General features: G+C 35.5%; 1 protein-coding gene across 5 annotated transcripts in view; it reads left to right on the top strand.

The window, feature by feature from the left end:
• Positions 1-13619, top strand: part of NUP58 (nucleoporin 58) — a 39729-nt gene that overhangs the window by 11807 nt on the left and 14303 nt on the right. For all 5 annotated transcript variants that reach the window (XM_079309300.1, XM_079309302.1, XM_079309299.1 and 2 more), the window contains exons 8-13: positions 202-267; positions 1024-1198; positions 2457-2536; positions 3174-3292; positions 5392-5474; positions 8285-8486. In XM_079309300.1, coding sequence (XP_079165426.1) covers positions 202-267; positions 1024-1198; positions 2457-2536; positions 3174-3292; positions 5392-5474; positions 8285-8486 — 725 coding nt within the window. The remainder of the gene's footprint in view (positions 1-201; positions 268-1023; positions 1199-2456; positions 2537-3173; positions 3293-5391; positions 5475-8284; positions 8487-13619) is intronic.

Below are 13619 nucleotides of genomic sequence, written 5' to 3'. Positions count from 1 at the left end.
TTGTATAGTACTTACACCACAGGCTTGAGCCCTGGCATGGGATCTGTGTCCATTAATCCAAATCCCTCCTAGTTGCAACATTCATGCAATGGGTGCAAAACTGTGTAATCACTCACTTGAATGTTTTAGTGATATTTACTAGTCATGCAAAAATGTTTGCCAGTATTGAAGGACCACCTAAATATTCATTGTCTCTCACAGAGATAGCAAAGCATTGAAGGATGAAAATCTACCTCCAGTAATATGTCAAGATGTAGAAAATCTACAGTGAGTAGTGCTTTTTATTTATGATAATTGTTTAACTAAAGTATTGTATACTGTTGATGCTCTATGACAAGAACATATTCCTGCAGGCTGCATGAAGGATGTTATTAGCTCTCAGCAGGCCAGCTTTGGGAACAGATTGGATGGATAGTTCTAGTAGCTGAGGTCTTAGCATGGTTTATTTTCAGTCTCACTTTCATATGCATTTATGCAAATGGGTCTGCCCAACATTATGCTTAGCCATCTCTGTCTTCAAGTATTAAGCCTGTTGTACATGCATAGTAAGTGTTGAACCTTATGTCCATATTGCATGTGCATTGTGGATCTTCTATGGAATAGAGAATTATAAAAGTCTTCCCTCGGGCAGGAAGAAAATGGTTTGTAGGCTGAGCTGCATGCATTTTACTTGTGAGTTTAAAGTAGTAATTGCTTTTACATAGATGCTTATATATGACTGTATAGATAAAACATTCTATATATCCTAGTTTGTCAGGGATTGTAATATTTTTTAACACTTGCTATTTAAAGTTGAGGAGATTGGGGGAATTTTTGTTTTGGCTTGGTTATTTACAGTATTAACATTTAGGAGTTAAGATAGTACTATGCCATACAGTCATTTTACTGTTCGGTACTTGGTTTTGGAAAAATAAATTTAATAGCTATTTTAATAATGTGACCAAGAGGTGAACTCTTGGATACTTCAGGTTCATTATATTATGTTTCTTTCCTCCCCACCCCTATTTTTTTTGCCTTCCCCAGGAAATTTGTAAAAGAACAAAAACAAGTTCAGGAAGAAATTAGTAGAATGTCCTCTAAAGCAATGCTTAAAGTACAAGAAGACATTAAAGCTTTGAAACAGCTTCTCTCTGTAGTTGCCAGTGGATTACAGAGAAACATTCTTAACATTGACAAGCTGAAAGTTGAAACTGCACAGGTATAGTTGAATATAACCTTTGTTATGTAGAATTTGTATGTTTATTATTTCATATAGGATACCTAGCCTTCTTTATTGGTCAAATTAACACATGTACCAGGTAATGGTTAACAGAATGAAAAGTTGAATCACTTCTGATCTCTTTGAAGTTACTGGGAGAAACTGAAAACTGTGATGTAAGTATTTTCAGATAAGCACAACAGCAGTAAAATTACTTCTTTTCAGGAAAGCATTCCTAAGTAGCAAAGACAAAATAGAAGGGAATATGTGTCCACTTTAGTTCAGCTTCAGTAAAATATTCAGCTGCTAGTGAAGACACATTTGAATAACATGATGGACTCTGGAGCAGCAAAAATACAAGGATGTGCTCTTCTGATGGCTTTGGAGGAAAAAATTACCAAATTACCCCATAATGTTTCAGGGACCAAGCTTTCTTGATTAGCACTAGTGTTTATTTAGGAAACTTGAGTCACATCTCTACCAGTCTGTGTCTGAACTGTGCAGACAGTTTGGGCTCAAGTTTTGAGGCAGATGCTTTTTCAAGTTCTGTACCACCTTTTATTTCATCTAGCATATCAAGGCTGCTTATTATATAAATAAATGATAATTTATTCTCAAGTAAAAAAATTGATGCTTGTATTTCTTTTTCTCTATAGTTGCACCTTCTGTGAAAACAAAAGCTTGTTAATGATATTCTCATATTTCTGTACATGATGTATTTGAGTATAGTCACAGAACCAGACACTGAGAAATTCTTAATGGTAAAGTTATTAGCAAGTATAAGGCAGAAGTGTATGCTGTAATTATCATGTATAACATGATTTTCATAGAGAGGTATTTTTCTCAAGTAGTTTATATTTGTAAAAGTCAAAATAATTTTTTTTTCCTATTTTTTCACTTTTAGGTATATTGCTTCTTTGTACTTGACTGTTGCTTTTTTCCGTCTACCTCTCAATAATTACAATATTTCTGAAGTACAGTAGAAAAATTGTGTCTGACAGTTTAGTGCAGTATATTCTCGACTTCTGAGCACTTAATGTGTTTTCAGTATGTGCTGTCGTTTATTCTGTCCCCCAGCTTCTGTTGGTACTTGCAATTCTCCAACTTTCTGATAGTTCTTTGGAGAAATTCTGATCAAATTCTATCACAGTGTTAAAAGCTTGAAGAAAATACTTTATATGAGTGAAGAATAGAGTCCTAGCATTTTTATTTTTGAACACTTTGTACAGGATTTTATTTATTTTCACTGTTTATCTAGGAGCTAAAGAATGCAGAAATAGCATTGCGAACACAGAAAACTCCTCCTGGTCTTCAGCATGAAAATACAGCCCCAGCAGAGTAAGTTCCTGTTATTCATAAAAAATAGTCAATAATGTAACTTGGAGAAGAGGAAAATTGAGGAGACCTTATTGCAGCCTTTCAGTACTTAACAGGGGTTTGTACAAAAGGAAAGGACAGAGTTTTTGTAGTAGGGCCTATTAGGATGGGGGCAATGATTTTTAAACTAAGGAGGGCAGATTCAAACTAGATATAGTCAAGAAACTCTTTCTGTGAGCGTGGTGAAAGTGGAGGAAGTTGCCCAGTGACATGTTGGATGCCCCATCCCTGTAAACATTCAAGGTCAGAATGTCCCTGCTTTTTGCAGGGGATTTGGAAGGGACCTTTCAAGGTCATCTAGTCCAACCTAACTATTTAAAGATTCTATGAACTTCATGATACAATTTTGTTCCCTGCTTCTTGTAACATTTATATGGAGAGCTTCATAGAATCCGTGTTTTATTTCTTCACTCTTTGTGTCTTCAACATGAAAAATAATGTTCACTCCTGTTCCAGTTGTAGAGTGACATCAAGAATATTATGCAACCTAATTATGCAATTAATTGAATGAAAATTGGCAGCTAATAGAGATCAGGTAAAAAAATTCAGACAAATTAGTAATATTTAATCATACAATGTCATTGTATTACTCATTTAGCTACTTCAGAATCTTGGTTGAACAGTTTGAAGTACAGCTGCAGCAGTACAGGCAACAAATTGAAGAACTAGAAAATCATCTTGCTACTCAAGCAAATAATTCACACATAACTCCGCAAGGTCAGTGTTTCTGTTCTAATATTTTGTAGAAGAATTTAACAAACTTATAACAAAAACTTAGTAATTAATCTTTCTCCTCTTTTATTATTGTTGGGTTTTCTCATTTAATGTATTGAACAAATTAGTGTTCAGATAAATTCTGTAGTTGTTCAATGGGAAGATTTGGAATTAAAGGTTCCATTTATAAGGGTACTTGAGCTATTTAACATGGATCCATTTCCTGAGTCATGATTTTTTAAGCATTGTATGTTTTTACGTCTTCATCTCCCTCCTGTCAGCATCTAGCTGATGTCTGGCACCTTCTGTCTTGCACTGAGCCTTCTGGCCAGACAAATACGGGTGCATGCTCTCTCAGCACAAGATCAAAATGAGGACTTCCCCTTAGTTTGGAGCCTGTTGGTATTGCCTTCAGGTCTGACCAACTCAGAAAATTTTGTTGTGTTTGCTGCCATGTCATTCAATCTTGAGAAAATCTCTCTTGTCAAAGAATGCTCACCTCTGGACAGCAGTCTTCTGGTTGGTTACCATTCCTGATCATAGACAGTTTTATCTTTTAGACCATTTCAGGTACGGGTCCTGCAACGAGCAGTGATTTTAAGTGCTTGTCTTTTTGTGATAAATGATACTTGAGCATCTTGCAATTCTGGGATGTACACACACTTCTGGACCTTATGTGTCAAAAAGCAAGAGGACTGTCCAGACCTAGCTTCCATAGTGAAGGATCTGCTGAATCCTGAGGGTCCTCTAACTTTGTGTGACCTTCTTGTCCATCAATAATATGAGAAGGATGCCTTCACAGATTTTCCTTTGATTTTCAGCAGTTTCTGCTATAATCAAAAGGTTCCTAGCTAGTCATGGTTCAATCTGTTGTGCCAGTATAAGCATACTTCAGCAGTAACTGGTGATCTAGTCAACACTATTGCAATTACATATGTAGCCTTTACTATACAGAAAAAACTTCCTTTACCAGGTTTCATGACTCTGAATGTCCTGAAGATTTTGAAATACCTAGTAGTCAGTATCAATAAATTCCCTCCAGACTAATTGGAAACTAAAATTGCAACCGGTCTTCCTAGATACTATTTCCTCCACAACCCTCTGGGCTGGCATGAGATTTTCCCTTGAAAAACAGAAAAGCTGTAGAATCAAACTCCCCTATGGAGGGGCAAACATTTTCAATTTGAGAATCATTGCTAGACCTGTGCATCTCCAAGAACTTGTTAGCTACTATATGCATTTCAGTGCATTTATATCTATATATATGTGCATTCAGGCTGTGTGCATTGCACAGAGGAAATACAGAAGCTGATCTTTTCACGATTAAAGAACCATTTCAGCACTTTTCTGTTCTCCACTTTGGAACATTGTTTCAGTACTTCTATGAGTACTGCAGGTTTTTTGTCAGCAGATGCCTCATTCTGCTAAAACCTTTGAGATTCTCTCTTTGGTACTAAGGTTTTGCTTTTGTATTGGGTCAGTGCTCTAAAAATACTTTTATATCTGTGTGGGAAATAGGATATCCTAAATATAAGGCAAGAAGCTCCCTGTTGTGTTTCTCTGATTATGATATACTTGTGGGTAGAGCCAGATTAAAAGATCCTGTGATGCTTATTATTTATGTCTTTAAAACATAAATAAAGCTTCCATTCTACTGCTATCTCTGACAAAATCAACTGAAAACTATGTTTTAAGTCAGAGAAAGTGGAAAATGCATACAGACACAGGCAAATCTGATTTAACTTTATATAGGTAGAAGCCAGTGAGGTAAAAAATGTTCCTATGTAATTAGGTAAAATTACTTTAAAACTTTTTTTTTTTGCTTTGCTAAGTAATAGAATCATCAGAAGCTCTACCATGTTTATAAAATAATTCTGAGAAAACAGTACCTTTCAAAATAAAATTTGAAGCCTTGTCAAAAAATAGTCCTTGAATGATTTGTGGCACCCAATTGCTGGGTCAAATCTTGTATGTCATGCAGTTATTTTTGTGTTTTGTGTCTGTATGGGTTTTAGGTGAGCTGCTCACTTTGGTATAAGCACTAAATCTTTTCTTCTGATAAAGACATTGTTACTTACCAATATTTTATATGCATCTTACAGATTTGTCTATGGCTATGCAGAAAATCTATCAAACATTTGTAGCTTTAGCTGCACAACTTCAGTCAATACATGAAAATGTAAAGGTATGTTTTGATGTGTTCCTGTGTATTTCCTGTATGACTGTAAAGAGTCATCTTCAAGTTTTCTGGGGTTGTTTTGTCCTTCTGTTAAATTGACTGCTTTTAAAAATTTTCAAACTGTCCTGGAGTAGTGCTTTGATTAAAAAAGTAGCTTTTGTGCAAGAGAAGTTGCACTTAAAGTATTTACTAGTAGGGATGACAGCAACTTACCACATTCATTTGAGTTACAAAATGCTTTTCATCTAACTCCTTTTCTTGTAGTCGTTAATCAGTTTTTAAAATGTCTATTTCCAAGCTCATGCTTGTATATTTTGATTTTTGCCCAATGACCTCTTGATTTCAAGCAAATATAATCTAAATGTGGTCTTGCTCAAATAAGTAACAGGAGGAACAAAAAAAGTGAGTTTACATATGTAAGATTTTTCAGCATATCAAAGAATGTTGGTTAAAGTTGTATTCTGTTAGTTTCTTGTTTTTAAACCTGGCTTTCATGGTAAGTAGTATTTGTAGAAGGAAGAAGAAAAGACTACTTATCAAGGCTTAGGTATCAAAGGTCCTAATTAGCCCTGTTTTCCCATCACAGACTATGGTTCATTCCATTTTCCCATTTACAATTCTGGATATATTGACAAAATGTCCCTGTCCACCAATTCATGATTTTTCTTGAAAACATCTGAATCCTTCTTGGCTACAAAAAAACCAAAACAAAACAGCATGAAGATGAGTACAAGTGTTTGAAATTGTTTCTGCTAAGTGACTTCCTTATGGAAATAGCTATGTTAAAATCTTCTGGTTTCCTTCTCTAAGTTTCCTCTGCACAGCATTGCTAGTTATCTAAACATCTGAAAATTTTTGCATTTTCTGAATAAAGTTCAGGAATATGGAAGATCTTGTATGATCTTGATTCCTTGCATTGCATTGCTTCTGTCAGGATAGATACTTGTTTACAAATACCTGCTATCAGATAATTGTGCTGCTCTTAGTTAATTGAGTTTTGCTGCCAAGTGTAGAATGTATCAGCTCTTCCATATTTTCAGCAGAATTACCCAAAAGGTTTCCCAGATGTTTTCAGGCCCTGTGGCTTCTGAGATCTGAGTGAAGCCTGAATTTGTGCAGTGGTCTTCGTGATGACATTTTTATTGTTCTTAAGTATGAACACCTGGATCAGTGTGCAGGTATAAGCCATACCATCTTCAGTACCTTGTCAGTGTGACTGAATAGGAAAGACCTGTCTTCAGTTTAGAGTAGAATTCTATTGCCCAATTAAGGGGGTGTTTTGAGGATTTTTCTTCTGAGAAGCTTTTTTGAGATTTAATCTAGTATGTACATATGGGTACTGATATTTTGGAAGGCATTTTATAAATAAAGCTTAAAAAAACAGAAAGGTGGGTGTACTGCTTAAGTGAATTTGTCATTATGACCATCTACTTTAGTTTATCAGCTAGAAGATGATGGAAGAGGGGAGCAGTTTTGAATCTGTGGTCACTGCCTACTCTGATGGTTGTGATATGGCTTGTGGAAGGCAGAGTTGTGATCACAGTTCATTTTGTTGCCTGATGGAAAGTAAAAGTGCTTGGGCACAGTTCGAGTAGGTAATGTTATTAAATCACTCAGCATAGCATAGCCTTAAGAACTGCTTTATGATTTCTAATGGCTTTTGTCAGCTCTTAGTGAAGTCAGTATAGCATTGTATTCAATCCTATCAGAATTCTACAAAATCTTTTCTCTCCAAAGACAGCACTTCTGATGTGATAATAGGGGCATTCTTTGTGTGGTTCCTGCTGTTGCTGATTGATCTGGGATTACAGTTGTTCAAATCCTGAGTCAGAATTTTTGGACTGCATACTCCCCTTTGAGGAAATAATCTTAGCCAGGATCACAAAACCATAGTATGCCTTCCATAAACAGAAACTTGTCCTTTAATAAATCTATTTAATTTAAGGATTTTCTGTTATGAGCTGGAAATAATTCCAAGATGGAAATAATTATCGGGTGTCTAGTTAAAGCTTTTTATTTTCATATTGTGCAAGATATCCATAGTTTCCTCATCTTGGCAGACAGAAATTGCTCACAATGAACAAGCCAAGCTGAGCTATTGCCACAGAAGGTGGTGGAATTTTAAGGGGGGAAAAGGGCAGAGGCAAGGGAAGGTATGTATCATGACAACAGATTTGGGCTACTTGTTACCCTGAGGCAGAATGATCTGTTGCATTTGGACTGTGTTACATGGCTAGTAAAATGCATCAGAAACAAGTGAATTCTAAAATTTTGGTAGTTTCTTTAGCTTTGTGGTAAGAAGAAATGCAAGAGGGAAAGGAGGAAAGAAACACAGGTGAAGGTGATAGGGGAGCAAAAGCAGACTCCATGGAGAAAAGGTTGCACTGAAACCTGCACTGAAAGAAAAGTGTGTTATTTTATAAGCTGGCAGTGTGGCTGTATTTTTTCCTCTTGGATCAGGTAATGCAGTGATACAAATGGAATTGTGGTGATTTGCTCCAACATTGAAAGACTAAAGGCTGACACACTGAGTGGTATCAGTTATACTCAATAGCTTTGCAGAATTTAATTCTGGAACATGTTCTGGCTGTAGCTGTTGCAAAACAGTTCTTTCTATCATATAGCCTGACAAGTATTTTTGGGTTTTGGAGGGCGCTTCTCATTTGTTTTGGTGGTGTTTGTTGGTTTGTTTTTTTGTGGATTTTTCTTTGTCCTTTTAGGAAATGTTATTTATAACTCAGTGTCTCTTTCCTTATTAAGTGAAGGGTTTATGTCTGATGCATGGAACTAAAATGGCTTCCTCCCATCCCCTTCAGATGCTCAAAGACCAATACCTTGGCTACAGGAAAAGCTTTCTGGGAGATGCCATGGATGTGTTTGAGGCAAGACGAACAGAAGCTAAGAAGTGGCAGAGCGCGCCACGCGTTACCACTGGACCAACCCCTTTCAGCAACATACCAAATGCAGCAGCCGTTGCAATGGCTGCAACACTTACTCAGCAGCAACAGCCTGCTACAGGTCTGAGTGCATTCAAGTTATAGATTATTAGTGTTACCACAATAGTAAATTCATGTAACATTTTCTATGAGGTCTTCCTTTGTGTTAGACTAAACATCTAAACGTTGTGATGGGCGAACTTATTCATACATAGCCAATAGAAAAATGCAGGGTAGACTTAGCAATAATTATACAACAGATACTCAATCTTGTGAATTTACTTGTATTAGTGATACTTACTGTATTGTTCTAACTTACCCCTTGGAATGTGAGTCTTCCCTCTGAATACACGTAGTATAGCCTCTTTCCAGAAACTGTATCCTTACAGTAAATTATTTTAAATTGGACAGAATATCTAAATGCATACTATCTTTTCCTTATGTAAAATTAGTAATGCATTTTTACATAGCACTTTGGAACTGTAAAATGAAAAAGGCTGTAGGACAGGAAGGATAGTGAAGCAAATCTCTTTAGAACAGGAAGTCAAATGCCTGGCTTATGTTGTAGCCAGCTCCTTTGTTGGTATGACATTGGAGCATTTTGCTGGCTGTTCTGCTATTGTGCATAATTAGTAGAGAAAGTAGAGTGGGTCAGTGGTTCTGCCTGTGCCTGTGAGTAAGAGAAAGACCAAAACAGAGGAAATTCATGACCCACTGCAAATAAAGAATGGATACATATGGCAAAGGAAATAATTTAAGGCACCTTAATTAATATTGTTATACTAACCAACCCCATCTGAGAGGGATTTCAGAATACAGACAACTGGATTTTTGTACCGTCAGGGGGCAGAAATAAGGTTAATTCCATTTAATTTTACTTGAACAGGGATATATATTTTTGTCAGCAAATTATGAAAAGTGTTGGTAGCTTTATTCTACCTTTAATTTTCTAAAATTCACATAGGTGTACTGAAAGTGATAGTGCTTTCTCTGGTCTTGTAACAGCAGTGATGTTTTGAATTATGCTAATTAGAGAAGTATGCAACAACCATGTTAAGTTTGACACCTTATTAGACTATCCTTGCCTTTTCATAAGAGAAATACAATATTGCTTCCAGCCCTTGCTTTTCTAAACAGCAGGGAGAAGTATGCCACGCCACTTTGAACAGAGCAGAACCCAAAATCTTTTTAAAATGCTACTTTTCAGAATTTCAGTCATAGACCACAGTCTTCTGTTGTTGCTGTGTTAATCCATGGAAATTTTGTTGAAGTGACATCTTCAAAAGAGTTTGGTTTTAAACAGAAAGCATGAGTTAATGTATTGTTACTCTTCAGAGGTTTTAATACAGATAGTATTGCTGCACACTGCTTGTGCAGCCTAATGTTGCCAAAGTAATTTACTCTTCATCCTTTTCTTAAATTTATTTTTTTAAACACTCTCCATGGTCATTACAGGATTAGTAATTTATGAAAGTCATACACTTGGCATGTCATTTAAAATCATTCCTGCATTTTCATGAATTGAGGTGAAGGATTTGAAGTTCCTGAGCTTCCTAGTCCAGATTCAAGGGAACTGCTAATAACTTCAGTAAATTTAGGCCACTTATGGTATGACTTTGTGAATATCCTCTTAGTAATAGGAATGAAGAGAGGAGGGGGGCAAAAAATAAATTGCAGAATTGGCCTGTACCAACACAACTGAGGTAATGTGACTCTATACCTTGAGATATTTTGTAGTGTCTTTAATGAAAGAAACAAATGGGAGTGCATGAAGGTTGGTTTAGAGTTTCTCTTTTTTGTGGCTGTTTTGATAGAGTATTTCAAAACCCAAAATTGTGCCAGCTACAAGCATGATGCAGATAGAACAAAGCCATTATATCAAACATGCCAACAGAAGTAGACAACAATATTTTCACTACATATTCAGTTGGAATACTTTTGCCCTCTGTGCAACTCACTGGAGGACCTGAAGAAATAGATTGGTGTTCTGAGTGGCACTTTAAGAATACTTGAAGCTCTTGAGGGTTAGATGAATGAAAAAGATACTTGGAATTCTCTTTAGATCAAAAGTAGAATTAGTCAGGCCTAAACTATTTCAAAGATATCTTGAAGTCCTACAATCTTGTTTGATGGGAAAATTTCATAGCTTTCCTAAATTACTGATTTCAGTGCTTGACTTTTTCCTAGTTTCAGATTAAGGTTGCCACTTTTTGTTTTGGAGAAGAAGAATCTGTTCTTTCAGTTTTGCAGGAATCTTTAAGGACTACTTCCTGTTTGTTTCCTTTTCGTTGCTTGAATTTTCAGATGGCCATTTGCTATAGTAATGCAAATGCTGCATGTTTTAGTTTTGTATTATGTTATGAATTGGATATTCTATCTGCTAGAAGTTAAAATCACATGTATTTCTTTGCAAGATCTGGATCCTGATGAGTGAGATAGATGAGGGATGGTAAAAGGTTCTGAGAAGAAAGGCTATGTAAATGGAGGGATAAGGGATGTCTGTGTAATAACTGATCTGCTGTTGCTGTTTTTGAAAATGAAAATTAAACAAGAAAATTGGTCTGGCCTTCATGAAGTTTGTGATGAAAAATGTAATATGTTGAGGGATCAGGGTGTTTAGTCTCTTTTAAAAATATTTGATGTTTATGTGGTGAAGTATTTAGTAAGATTAAGTTAAAGTTAGTTACTGTTCTTTCTCTGGAAAAGATAAATAATGATTTATTTTACATTTATTTTCAGAAGTCAAAAGTTTAGTAGCTACATCTAAGCTGTGGGATCAGGGAATGTTTCCCCAGTTCCTGGGTGTAGATATGCACCCTGTGTTCTCTCTGTATGCCAAGACCTTTCTGGCTTCTGTTGAAATAAATAAAGCCAGTGAGTCCTGGCCATATGGAAGAAAGGGAGCAAAAATGCACTCCACTACTAACCTGGTGTGGATAATCATGACATCAGGACTGTGGTGTGCACGTGAAAGCACAATTTTTGTGCAGTTTTTTTAAAGCTAGAATTACTGAAATTATGCTTAAGTTTTGGCTGTATACAACTTTTCTCCCTAGTTTGGCACTTTGGTTCTGAGCACAGTTTTTTTGGTAGCAGTGAGGCTGGTCATGCTTTTCTGCAGTAGAAGATAGAGTTTTAAACACTGTCTCATCTGCACCCTCCCTGAGCAATCTTGAAAAGCACGGAAGTTAAAATGGTGGTGGATTATCTACCTGTTATTATTAATGGGATCATATTATAAGATTTCAAAGGAAATTAAAGCCTAGTGCACTGAGACCTGTAAATGCATGAGGTTGCAACTGATGTTTTTTGGGTAAGATTAAATTGCCTTTAAAAAATGCTTTTCTTTAAGCTTACCTTTTCTCATAAAAATGACCCCCTAAGAAACTCATTCTCTCCTTAACTGGCTGGTGAAGTACAAAGTTAGTCAAAGCTGTTAGCACACTTTATGTTTTGACTTAACTCAGTGTGAGATTCAAGTTCTAATGGGAAAGGATACTGAAATCCTTTTAGCACTTAAAAATTTTGTGTAGTTTGATATTGATGTTGGTTAAAATTAACCAGTGTATTACTTTGTCAGAATCAGATCTAAATTGTGATGCTAAATTTACTCACTGTTTGGACCAGCTGTAATTTTAAAAATTGCAGAACATCAGTAAGAAATCTGTCTGACCTGTCTGGCTCTCTGTAATGGGTCCTATTCATTAAACTGAAGTGCTCTACAGGGCAAGTACATCAAGTTAAAATGTTAAAATACTTGTTATAAAGAATTTGTCTCATACCTGTAATAGCCGGAAGTGCCATTTTTTTCTTGCTAATACTCTCGGCATCAAAGAGTCTTACTAGCCTTTTGCTGTTGAAGATTGTTTACTTAAAAGAACTATAAGCAGTGATTATACCTTCAGAACATTATGGTACAAAATCAACAAATATCATATGCTGTTGCTCAGTTAAATGTTTGTTAGCCTAAGGCATAAGATCCTGTTTTATATGATCTGAGGTGTTTTAGTATAATGTTTTATACTGGCTCTAAAAAAAGCATGTTGCATTTGATAAAAAGCTTGGCCTGGAGGACTGTAGTGTTTTGTTTATAAGGTCTTCCACTAACAGTGCCTCCTACTGAGATAGAAACCTGTGTACTTGAGAAGGAACTGGATATGTGTTTTTGGATTCTTTTAGTTTATTAGCTCACTGACTTGTGTAGGGGGTTTTGGTTTTTTTATTGTTAATTTTTTCTCTTATTTTTTTAAGAGCTGCTAGGTAGATATATCAGTATTTAAACTGGATGTAAACAACTTCAGTTTGAAATTTGTGGAAATTTGTAATTGCAACATCTGATATACTTTTTATTAAGTGGAAGAAATAGCTTGGGTTTTCCAGCTATTCCCTGCTAAGCAGAGACTGAAGGCTAACAACTTTAATTGCCGTTAAACTTTAGTTGTAACACTACTTGGAGTATACAGATGTTATTCAGCTTGGATCACATAAGAATTTTGTGTTCCTAGCAAAAGATGTTACTTTTCAACATACAGTGCCTTTCACTTGATTCAAAATGATTTTCCATTTAAATCTTCAAATACCGAAATTATTTTAAGAGCTTGAAATATTCATGTTTTAAAACTCTATCTAAATATTAGTAACAGGAAATTTTGAATGAAAATAGCCCAGATGTGATAATGGTTTAGGAAAAGGTCAAAATTGTCTGAACTTTATAGTGATATTTAAATAAATCATAATTTTCAACAGATATAGGATGTCAAGTATCTTCAAAGGTGGAGAACGCTATCTTGAGCAGAGGTGCACATGTCTGTGGATTAAGAGTTTGGCACTGTATTTTATCTTTAATGGTTAAACTTTTAAAATAGTGCACTGAAAACTGTTTGAAAAAGACAGGAATAGAAGATTGTACTGTGAAAACTGTCAAAATATATTATTTATCAGAATTAATTATTTTAAAATGTGTTAGTGATGGGCTAGCAAGTTGATTCTTTATTCCCCAAGGTTAAGGTAAAAAAAGGAACTGAGACTGTAAACTTAATCTCGGCAGACTGAAATTGTTTTTTGACAGTCCTGCATCTTAAAGTGAATATGCAGGGAAAGTACTGTCAGCTTTTTTAAATTATGGAACAAACTGAAATTTTGAATGTATCTAATTCATTAAGGTACACAGAACTGTGCCTTTTGTAAATGGTTATTTAAACAGGTGGTTTGACTA

Source organism: Erithacus rubecula (assembly GCF_903797595.1).
Source record: "Erithacus rubecula genome assembly, chromosome: 1".
NCBI lineage: Eukaryota > Metazoa > Chordata > Aves > Passeriformes > Muscicapidae > Erithacus > Erithacus rubecula.
This window is presented reverse-complemented; position numbering and strand designations above follow the sequence as displayed.